The sequence below is a fragment of the Echiichthys vipera genome (genome assembly GCF_963691815.1).
Source record: "Echiichthys vipera genome assembly, chromosome: 12".
Lineage (NCBI taxonomy): Eukaryota > Metazoa > Chordata > Actinopteri > Perciformes > Trachinidae > Echiichthys > Echiichthys vipera.
The window spans coordinates 15,322,338-15,334,415 of record NC_139837.1 but is presented as its reverse complement, the minus strand read 5'-3'; the positions used below and the strand labels follow the sequence as shown (position 1 = coordinate 15,334,415).

Below are 12,078 nucleotides of genomic sequence, written 5' to 3'. Positions count from 1 at the left end.
AACAATGGTTGATACAGGTCATGCTCACCATATTTGTACACAAGTATTTTTGAAAACTTAAGTAAAGTTTGCAAGCTCTGTCCCTGCTTTTTGCTCAAAATCACCATTCTTATATTTCCCTGGGGTATAGCTTGGGCCCACCATGGAGCTACATCAAAGCTGAAAATATATTGGCCTTGACCTACCCTCTCCCTCCAGGATTCAGTGTGTTTTCTATGTTGTCCATCACCACCATGGCCCACTGCTAGCGCTCAGTCCCCGAGGGACTTGCAAAGACGTAAGCTGACATTTCTGCTTTTAGCATTTAGTAGGACATCAGTGACTTTACAGCTTGATTTTTGGATGAGCTTTAAAGAGGGGTTATTCTGTCTACGCACAGGGAGAGGAGAGTTTCATCCTCTGCGATGTGTCTTTGCCAGTGGGTGTTGACCCCCACGATGTAGAGTCCTGTTTTTGTGGAGGGGCCAGGCCGTGGATGGGCCCTCTGTGTTGTGTAAGCAAGAGATTAAAAGCCCTGCCTCAGCGGAGTGCAGACAAATTCCCTTCCACCCGGCTCTGCCACACGAGCGACCGCTTTGTCTTTTACCAACCTGCTCTACCTGCTTTGGCCCCGTCACCACTGCTGCTCATCATGTTATAGACCCAGTAATAGTGTATCCACAAGTGACGGCACATTTTATACGTTTTGACTTTCCAAGACAGCACTTATAAGGTCATGGCAGCATGTTTTATGTGTTTCATGCATCTGTCATATGCCGCACCTCTGTCTACCACATGACTCCTGAAATAACTACCTGGACTGCCGAGACACTGAGTCACCAAAACGTCTGCAGTTTGTGTTTTAAATCTGGGCCTGAGCTTTTTAGTTTATGTAACCAAAAATGCTGTCTATGTGTCAATTCTGGAAAACCTTACAGCCTCATTGCCTTGTATACATTTTTGCAGCTCATGTTAGCATATTACTTTTAAGCACAAGGGCATGTTTCTACAGGCCGGAGAATGGAGCAATGAAGAAAATGAGCTCCAAATAGCGTTAAGATGGGCAGGGAAAGACTTGCAGTGTTGAGGCAGAAAAACAAGCTGTTAAGGAAATGCAGCTTGAACATTACAGGGTGTGCTGGCATTTCTTTGTGGGTTAGCACACTGTACACCGACAGTATGATGTCTAGGTTGTGCCTACTCAACATATAAATACTTGTATTCCATGCCAGACTCTGATGAGAATAATGAACATACCTCAAGGTGTTACCTAATGTGAGCAAGACCTAAATAACAGTAGGACACTTTGTTCTTCCTGATGAACCCAGTGTAAAGAACATGGCATCTAAATCATCTGATTTTTTTTAACAGATTAACCACTCTGTGCAATTGACTTTTCAGGGCAGGACCAAGGCTACTCTAATTAGTCATCTATCCATCACACTTCTCACAATTATTAACCAGGAGATGTTGGCTTAACTGACAGGTTGACTGCGGCCAACCCTAAACCAACTCAAACTCTGTACACTTTTACAGTTCTTGCATTGATCCACACCAGTGTGACTAAGGTGTGTTCGCTCTCGGTCTGAGTACTATCTGGACAGCAAAAATGACCAGCTTTGGTATATTTGCGCAGGTGTTGATGAATTGTCTTTTGTCCATAAGGGTCAGGTGATCAGCTAACGAGTTAGTGTATAACGGCATTTCGCAACAGCAGCACTTCAGCTAACACAGTTATCTCTTTGACACAGTCTTGTGAAATGTTGATGTGTTTGCTCTGGATTCAGTTGCATTGTCAATAGTCCCATAATGCCTCATTGTTGTAAAATAAATCTAGACTGCCACAGTAGTTTCACTGCGGTTAGAAAACACAAAGCCTAAGGTCTTGCTAGAGATTTGAGATGATTAGTTTGTCTCAAAATATACTTTTCACTCATATGGCTTTTTCTCGGTAATATTATTTCTAGCCTCGTATTGAAGGCTGGGTTATCTGTCTCTCTGACTTTCTGTCTGGCCTTTTTTCACACAAACTCTGCCACTCAAATTCAGAAGGTCTTTTATGTAGCAACAAAAAGCAGGAAACAACTCCAAGCACCATTGCCTTTTTCTAACTGTAAAAGTTGCCTCTCTCACACAAACCTAACTTGACTCCCCTTGTCGCAATTTCTAGGCAATTTCATCAGCAGAGTACTCAACTTTGGTTGCTAAAGCCTAGCATCTCTCCTGTATCTCACATAATAGTGCTACATGTATGTAAGTGAGGGCAAGCACTGACCTACATAAGTCTTATCACACTTGGAGAGTTGCTTTGACTACTTGTATCTACTCGATTAGTGCAGTCCGACTTTTCGGCTGCGATACACTTCAAGGGAATGTTAATTTGGTGTTTTTCTCGGAGGCTGTCGAATATGCTCAGTAAGACTGGAGGTCTGGCCAGAGGGAGAGAAAGTTTGTAACTCATAGTAAAATACATGACACCAGAAATAAATCCTGATGGTGTAATTCAAAATAAATACAACATGAACTCCGGCTGCACCAAAGGTAGAGCTATAAATATATGAGGGAGAAGATTTAAAACCAGTCCTGATGCTCTTTTATACCCAAAGAGGCAGAAAAAAATATATGTTTGTTTCTTAGAGCTGAAATATAAGATGGGGTGGAGAGATTACTTTATCCTATCGACAGGCTGAGATTATAAATGAGGAGGCCAATGGCAGATTGATGGCTTCTCAAAACTGGTCCTGTAATTAAAAATAGTCTCCCAGCATGCTCAAACTATTCATCACATTAAAAAAAGAACTTAGATTAACTTCAAGTAATTAATTTTTGTTTTGATTGATTCTGCTGTTTACTGTATATACTGTAGATTATTTGTCCTACACTACTTGCTTTGGATAACAAGGTCAGTCTATTGCCATGATGACTGTGAAATTCTGGGTGGATACCAAAGTTATCGGTGTTACAATTTGACTTGATGCCGATGTGTTGGTTTTGTTCTTTTTTTGTTATTTATTCTCCATTTTGTTACAGAAACAAATAAATCTTCATTAAAGCTATCGACCCTTCATTACACTTTCTTTGAATCAGCAACATTCTCCCTTTCTCAAACACTGGTTATCAAGGACTGAGTGTGCTGGTGGTGGTTTATGTCTCAACGTCATACGACATGCTAGCAGACTGTTGTCGGAAGTAAACTGCGAGAATACACCACAGTCATCCGCCGATGTTATTTGTCAATAAACCGATGACCATCCGTTAGGCTCATTTTCATCTGATACCAATGTTCGGCATTCCAAGTAATTTCCGCTTGTAATAAGGTACCACTCTGTGATAGAGGTACTTGGCATTACAGGAAAACAATTATTTTTCATATTTATTTGTTGTTTATTTACCAAGAATCACATTTTCATTTAACATGTGCACCTTTTTATTGGAATTAAATACCACTGCAGTTTTATAAATGCAGTAAGTAACAAAAGGCAATATTTTGCAGCTAAGAGACACTCTTGACTATTTTAAAATAATAATAAAAAAGCTGGCGTTTTATAGATGATTACTGTGGTAAACCATTTCTAAATACAATGAATGAATACCGGGGTGTAGGAGTGGTTTTGCACACGTTTGACCTGTGGCTGTCCTTTTCCCTTTAGCTGGACCTCAGCCAGCCTCTGGAGGAGCAGGGTCCCCTGGATGTCATCATCCACAAACTGACTGACCTCATCCTGGAGGCTGACCAGAATGATTCACAGGCTGTGCTGCTGGTGCAGAGAGTACAGGTATGCATCTTTTCTTGTTTCCCCTGAATATTTGTCATATGATGTCACAAATATAAGTGCAGAAGGTTGGAAAAATATTAAATAAAAATGGGGCAAATTAAATTGATTATTTCCCACTCTTGAAAAATGTGGGGGTTGTACACAAAATTTGAAAATAATGTTATTCTTTGACCATGTTGTTTCTGATTAAAATAACATGTTTGCAAATTTGACCCACATTTCTTGTGTGTCTGTTTGTGTAAAGACAATATTCACTTCTTTGTTAAACAAAAAATAAGAATTGTTTTGTAGCTAAAAATATTTATATTTCTCAAAGTATTGAAAAGAAGAATTTCAAATGTTACTCACCCCTAATCGCACTCGCAACATTCATATGATCCAGTGATCATATCGCCCAGTCACTGTCAGCACGCATGACAACTCTTCAGATATAGTTAAAGCAAAGAAAACAGTGTAGAAGCTCTGTTGTTGCACAGCAGCACCGCTTTGGGCAATAAACATTCATGGCTGACAGAATTTTATGGTTACATGTACAGTAACCGTTCCAGTCCAGCGGCCAAACAAACTCAACTTAGCTTCAGGAACATAAAGGACATTCGTGTCTATATTTGATCATATAGTTGCTCATTAAACCTAATTGATTTAACTGAAAGTTGTTTTTCTGTCTTTTTTCTTGTTCTTCCTGAAGTGAGAAAACTCTCACATGAACAGCAAGTCCCCAGCTATTCATTAATCTAGCTGTGTTATGGATGGTGTGAAAAAATAATTTGTCTCTCTCTCACTCCGTTTGTGTGAATTACTCGGAGGAGCTATAATCACGATCAACGTCACACAATTTTTGTCAACGTGTTACTGACTGCTCAATTAGGAAAGGCAAACAGGAAGTCAGTGTTGAGCAATCACTCTCATAGCACAACCTGGTGAAGATATTAACACATAGCTGCATTTGCACACTTTTAGGGGACCCTAGGCCATTTGAAGCAAATGCACACGGTTTGTTGTCTACATAAACTAAAAAAAAGTATAGCCCTTCTACAGATGGCAACAATGGTGATCGTGTAAAGTCATAGCTTTTACTGTAGTTGGTTCAAAACACCACCCCACATCTCTAGTTGCGTTTCTCTGGGGCACATTAGAGGGGAACTTTGAACTCTGAGAAGTACTGTTACAATTATTTAATGAAGCATTTTTGATAAGTGATTAATCATTTCAGTCATCAAGAACTTAAAAAGGCCATTTGCTTCTGCTCTTTCCACCTTCTCTCATGTGTGAAAAGTTGCAGGAGGTAAAAACCCAAAATAACAAAATCCAGTATGTCAAGAAGAGTGAGACCCCTTCCTGTAGCTCTCCCTCTCCCCTCTCTGTCCCAATAGGAACACACGCTGTGATCGGCCACATGTGATCGGCCAGAGGCTAGATTTTCTAAATCGTGAAAACGGAGCCAAGAGGAGGGGCAGAAGTCTAAAACACTTGAATTACAATATTGCCAAAGATAAACTGCCTACCACATGTTAAATGGACTCGAAGTGTCTATTATTCAAACAACTTTCTCAACCAGCTCAGTGAATACAAGACATAGACCCCCTTTTTCCCCAGCTCTGTCTTTTAGGGGATCCTTTAACACCCAGTGTCTCCTGATCCTAACTAAAGGTCTCCTCCCAGACTGCTGTGAACATTACATCTCTAAAGGATGGCACCCTGTAAGCATAATACCAACGACCCAAACGATCTGGGTAGGTTTTGTTCTCTGAGCAGTGGAATGATGGTTTGACTCCAACATTGCCATTCTTTCACTCACCAGCTAAAGCTTATGACTGTAGAACGAACCCTTTAGTTCTGGCTGTTTACCTGAACACAGCTGTCATCTGTGATTACATTTCTGTTGAGTTATAAGCGTTGGCGCATTTCTAATGTGACACAGCTGTGGTCAAAAATAACCTTTTGTGTGGTGGAGCGAATAAGCCTTCCTCTCTAAACTACCTCTGTTTAAAACAAAATGTCAAATTGGGATGCACTCCGGTGATTCAGTGGCCTGAGGTGTGAGCTGTGTGCACAGCAGACCTATAATAACATCATGCCTGATATTATATCAGGGTGATATTTTGTAAGTCATTGTAATAATCTGTGTAGGGGGCTGTGTTTTAAGGTACTATTAGTTCGCTCTTTGGCATTTTGATGAAATGGAAAGTGATGCAATATACCAATAATGATTACCTTTGCGAGGCAAAATTGCAATTATAAGTGGTTATTGACATTTATAAACACTTAATCTTGCTGCCTTATAGGTGCTACAAACAGATTTACTGTACGTTTTTAAGCAAGTGTGCTTCTCTGTAGTCGACAGCTCATGTCACTTAAGCTGATGTAGTAAATTACACCCATGTGGTCGTTGTTTATATATTAATGCTACAAAAAAAATCTACTTCAGGTTTGACGCTGCTCTAGAACACAACCAGTAGCACAGATTTGATTCTCTACTGACCATATTCTCTGAGATTTTGTTCCCTATGGAAACGGAGAATGTGGAGCTTAAACACCCACTGTCTTACACCCACACTGACATATGTCTGTCTCTTTTTCTCTCTAACACCTGCTAGCCAGTGCTCTCCCTCTCTCCTCCCTCTCTTGTCCGTGTTTAAATCGGTTTCTTCTTCTGAGACACAGAAATCAGCAAGTGACAGTCATTATCAGCGGAGTATTCCTCTAAACTCCTGTAAGATTAGTTTGGATTTATTTTTTGGCAGTAGCATGCTTGACTTACATAACCGCTCAACTGGCTTTGATCAGCATTGCCTGTTATATCCCAGCAAATCCTACAGATGGGTCCTCTGTGTCAAGGCAAAGGTGTTTACATGCCGCATGATTCAGTGTGTATGTATAATGAGGGTCTGTTCACAAATGTTTTTTCACGCTGTATGTGTTCGATATCTAACATTGCTGCGTGTGTTTCATTTCATGTAAACATGTATGACAATGGAGCTGCAGTGTCTTTAAAGCGCTGTGATGTGACTGGGCAGGCTTTTTGTGTAATGTGCGGGCCAGCCAGCTCCACCTGGCAGCGTTTGTGAGCTAGTAGAAATTGCTTGAAAGGAGCGGTTGGCAGAGAAATTGGCAGAGCAGAGATGGAAATGTGGAGCACATGGAGAACTGCAAAGTGGAGAGGAGGTGGTGTGGGGATAGAGCCAGAGGAGAGCCCACGAGGGAAAAAAAGGGGAGTGCAGTTATGTAAAATGGCAAACCTCACGCTGACCTAACAGCCGGCCATGCAGAGATGTAGCGATGGAACTTACACAGACCCGCTGGCATATATCTCATGCTCTCCAGCTCACACACATATACAGAGTGAGGAAAGTTAACCTTTCAGTGTTTGTATTTTTGGTTTGCCTACTTCAATACGTTTGTTTAACATTTCTAATCGATATGGATGTATTTGTGTGCGTCATGGCAGATTGTTGCTTGTGGTATGCAGCATATGTTATGGTTTAATTCATGTAATATCGACATAAATAATGTTAAAAGTATTTTTTAAAGAAACCTTGTTAAATTGTCTTTGTGTTTCAGGACTACATTGATGCCCACCCTGAGACCATTGTCCTTGACCCCCTTCCAGCCATCCGAACTCTGCTGGACCGCTGCAAGTCCTACCAGCTCATCCACAGGATAGAGAGCTGTATGCAAGGTAAGATGTTTTCATGTAACTTGGTGCTGCTTGTGCATATCAATCTCTCACTAACTCAATCTCATATTGTCCGGTTAGTAGCGCAAGTAGTAGTCACTACATCACCAAGTTTTCAACGCTAAATATTTGGGAAAACATGCAAATTTACACACAGTTCATAAGTACAAGTACCTGAAACTAATGCAGTGTAATACAAAAGCTCTCCAATGACTTCCACCTTTCATAATTGAACGTGCAATTTATGATTAAACTGTCTTAATCCTCTTTTTGTGGAAAATCAGCCTGAGCAACCACTGAAGCACATGTCCTCAGCCTAACCATTAGCGGTATAGTTAAATAATGTCAAGCACTTTGAGGCACTCAGGGTGCTCCTGCAAAATTGCAAGGCGCATAGAGCGAAAAAAAACCCACACAAGGCACTCAGAAATGCAAAAGCAGTGAGTAAAACGCTTCACTTTCATTGAAAAGAATTACAAAAAGCCGCCCCAAGCTGCTAAAACATAGCCCCCCAAAATGGCCATTAAGCTGAATCAATCCATGCCATTCAACTTAAACCAAATATTAAATATATTTGTATATTACCAAATATCTATTATATTAGCAATTTACTGCTGGACTGGTGTTTTAGACTGAATTCGTTTTAACTAGGTCTACCCAATAAACTGGCAACTGAGTGTTTTTTGCTGTGTCACTTTGCCGTGTGAGCAGGCTCTTACTGTGTCATGGGTTCAAATGAGGTAAACACCATTAGTGTCTATGTTACTCTCCCAGCCTGCAGTAGTATACAAAAGTAGAAGTTGTCTAGTATAATAGAGGAAATGTTGATTCCATGGACACTGCCTTCTAGCTTATGTAACATGTCTAACGTTATTAAAAGGATAGAGTCGTGGTATTTGCGGATTCTCTGTCTTTCCTCTTCACTTCCAGAGGGGACACAGGGATAACATATGACGGCTCTGTTACCTCTCTCTTGAATTATGTTACTCAGTGCTTCAGAGCAGATGCTTGATTCTTGCTGGCAGGGTGCTAATATGCTGATATCATAATTCCTCTCCTCCCTTTCATGCGACATCTGCACCTCTCCATTTCCCCCTGCCTGAACCCAGTATAAACTTGGCTCTGCGTAGGTTTCTCACTGATGGATCAATTCAGCACCTTCGTATGTCACTGAAGCCGTAAACTAATCAGCAGGAGCGATATCTTTTGGCTGAAGGAAGAGAAATGCGATGACGACAAGAGCTCATTCCCTACCAACACACACTGTAAACACACCTGTGACTCACCCACGTTTCATTTAACCCCATACATGGCAGGGGACGTAAACCTTTTTAAGTATTACTTCACTGATGGTCCGTGACTCTGAGGGGCCGCAGTCTGATGTCAGAGCAGCAGATCAGAGGCGTTTCAGTATGTCGGCAGTGTCATTAGTTTCTCAAAATAGAACCACAAGAAGACGTCTTTTTATCCAAACAGACATGATGGCTGTTACGTAACAGAGTATAAGCTGCATTGCTCTGTCTTACTGTGTGTTCGGTTTGAAGAGCAAAATGACTCACTGGCTGCATTTATTGGAGCTTCTTCTTGTTCTATAGCTTCTCTTTTTTTTTTTCTTCACCACTCTGCTTCCATTAATGCAAGTGGTGCTCTCTGCTCACACTTAGGCCTGCATACCAAACCTCCCTGACAATTGTTGTTGGTTTAGACACTAGCATGGAGTGTAAGCCATTATAATCCCACACCATGCCACTGTGATTGTGGGGGGAAAATGCATGGGGCCGAGGATAACTGTCTTCAGCGAGAAGAAAAAGAGGGACTTGGAGAACTAGGTTAAGGTTAGAGTAAAATATGTTTCAAATGTGTGGAAAGTCTACCTTGCTTTTCTAGACACAGCCACTTCCTCCTCCTTATCAGCAGAGGCCAACCCAGTACTAAAAGGCCACAGAGAGCCTGTCATGCTTTACAGTCTGCATTACTCAGAATAGTACTGAATAGGAGGAAGCACTTGAGGTGCACTTGTGCTTTCTCTGGAAACTTTATTTATCACTTGAGTTGTCTCTAGATGTTAAATAGCCCCAGTCAGAGTACATTTTGTTTAAATTGATATAAACTTAAGTTCAGATATGTTTAATAGAAAATAGCCAGACGAGCACTTATGGATTCATGGTTGTGCTTATTGAAACTTGCTGCTCTGTTGTCCGACTTGGTCTTGTGGACAAGAGCAAGGTAACTGTTTATGTTACTTAGTGGAATCTACTGGTCCTTGTGTATGCTTGAATTTTGATACCTTGGACTGTTTTTGTGGACAGAAACCGTTGTCAAGGCCACTCGTCTATAAAACAAATCCTCTCTCAATGTTTTAAGCGTATTCCTCAGCAGCTCAGGATAAAAGAATTTCTCCTGAATCCAAGCTGAATCCTTGGGATCAAACTGAAGTCTTTCTGGGTTTATTTGTATTAATCAGACTTGATGTCCCTGTGCTAACATTAATCCATGCCTCTGCAAGGACCAACAGAACAAGGTCCCGTTTATGCAAGTGATCAATATTTAGTCATAGTTGCAGCATGAGAAAGACAAACACTGAGGCAGTTTGAGACCCAAACACTCGTCCAGTGGACCAGTGGGGCATACAGGATTGCCCAACTAGAGTGAAAGATTTGAGCCTGTCAGGTATATGACACAATCGTTAAATGATGAATATCTCAACAAAGCAGTATTAACCTTTTGAGTTAAAACAACCACATTTTTCTTGAATTACTCATAATTGTAATTGGAGCGTAAACCTTTTGGTTTGCGATATTGAGAATTGCATTACACTGAGAGCATAGCTGCGTTTGGAGTTGCCTCGGGAAGGGATGCAGAGAGAGAACTGCAAGAGAGGATGCTGGGGTTTCTAGGAAACAAGCTCTAAATAGCAACAGGAGAATTCAGTCTTCCACATAAACACTTTATGAAGCTTAATGTCACTTGGCTCTCTCTCTAACTTGGTCATTCTGTGCACCCAATCCCTTAAACCAGAGGGAAGATGTGATCTGAATCTTATGTGTTATAACAGGCAAGGAATTTCTTCTCTGTTCATTCTCAGACACACCAGTCATTGCCTATAAGTTTGTAGTTCATCCATTTGCACGCATGAATGCAATGTCACAAAGCAGACAGATAGGAGGGAATGCACAGGATGTCCCGAGATAAAAGAAGAAGAGAAAGAAAAATAGCAGTGTAACTGGATAATGACATTTAAAAAGCATCCCATAGAGGAGTCCCGTAAACGTCGGCCTCGGCTCCGCTGGGTCTACTGTGAGCATACAGTGTTTAGACAGAGCCAGAGATTGATCCTCCCCTCCACCCCCTTATCCCTAAAGCGCCAACCAGAGCCAAGCATTCACGCTATTACAAACTTGGACACACTCTCTTATCCACCATTCCCTGGTCTCTTTATTATAAATCCTTAACTTGGAGCCTGAAATGTTTTCCGTTTGACATGGTTGAGATTGTTTTCATGTTTTGTTTTTTTTGTTTGACAAAATTCATTACTATCAATCTTTGGGAACTCAGTGATGTAATGGGGATATTTTCTCTACCAGACTGTTTTCTGAAAGACATTATGCTACTATTTCTGTCCCGGTAAAATAACAGCAGTATGATGAGCGTGGCTGTAGCCAGTACACAGATGACTGATGGGTAACCCTGCAGGCTTCGCGCTCTCAAAAGTGACTGGTTTCAGAGCCAAACTGGAAGAGACCCAGCAGCACATGGAAAGGTTATAGAGCACAGAACAAGTATCTGCCTGTGAGAGAGTATAGTAGTATTCTGTCCTCGTCTGTCATGTAACAGCAAAAATAGAATCCTTTCAACCATGCTTGATTAGATTGAAGTGTAGATTTGTTCCTTTTTTGGAGTGAAATAAAAGTGTTTCTATCAGGAAAATTAGTTTTGTACATCATAGTCAAAGCACATGTTCAGCTGCAGTGGAGCAATTCTTTAGCTGGAGGGCACAACGACAAGGTTATTTAAAGGGTTATTCCAGGTTATGTTTTATTTCCGTAGCTGTGGTCATCATTTTTATCAGTTGTGATAACACTGTACTCATTAAAGTCATTGATCAGATATTACAACATGGCAACATAGGTAGAACTATGGCAACGACAGGTCAAAAGATGAACCTGGATGTTGCTGTAGATGTATGTTTACAATACACAGTTGAAGATGAAATGAGATGCTTAGTGTACATAGAAAAATATATATATCTACCATGCATAATGTAATCTATACGTCCATGGTAAAATAGACAAAAAAAATATTACGCGATTACACAAGAACAAAGGTGCGAATTTCAATAAGCAGTGAAAAGATTTCAGTCAGGATTTTACAGTTCCCCTTCAATTTTTCTTTCAGATAAATTTGGCTATCATGGTTAATTTTCCTGGTAGACTTCTTTTGAGAAATGTCGGCACATCCCCGAGTCTCAGCAAACAACCTAATGAGTAAAATGCAGGGCTCTAACAATGCCTCAGTTGTTTTCATTATCAAAGATTATGCCAGTAGGACCGGGCAATAAAGTCAAATTCTTCTATCACTATTAAGGGTTATTTCATATCTCTAGCTACCAATATATATCACGAATTTCTAGTAATTCAATAAAAAAAA

General features: G+C 40.6%; 1 protein-coding gene across 1 annotated transcript in view; it reads left to right on the top strand.

The window, feature by feature from the left end:
- LOC310954474 (inositol-tetrakisphosphate 1-kinase-like) overlaps positions 1-12,078 on the top strand; it is a 29,593-nt gene that overhangs the window by 9,348 nt on the left and 8,167 nt on the right. The window contains exons 4-5 of the mRNA XM_083923927.1: positions 3,630-3,755; positions 7,317-7,434. Coding sequence (XP_083780053.1) covers positions 3,630-3,755; positions 7,317-7,434 — 244 coding nt within the window. The remainder of the gene's footprint in view (positions 1-3,629; positions 3,756-7,316; positions 7,435-12,078) is intronic.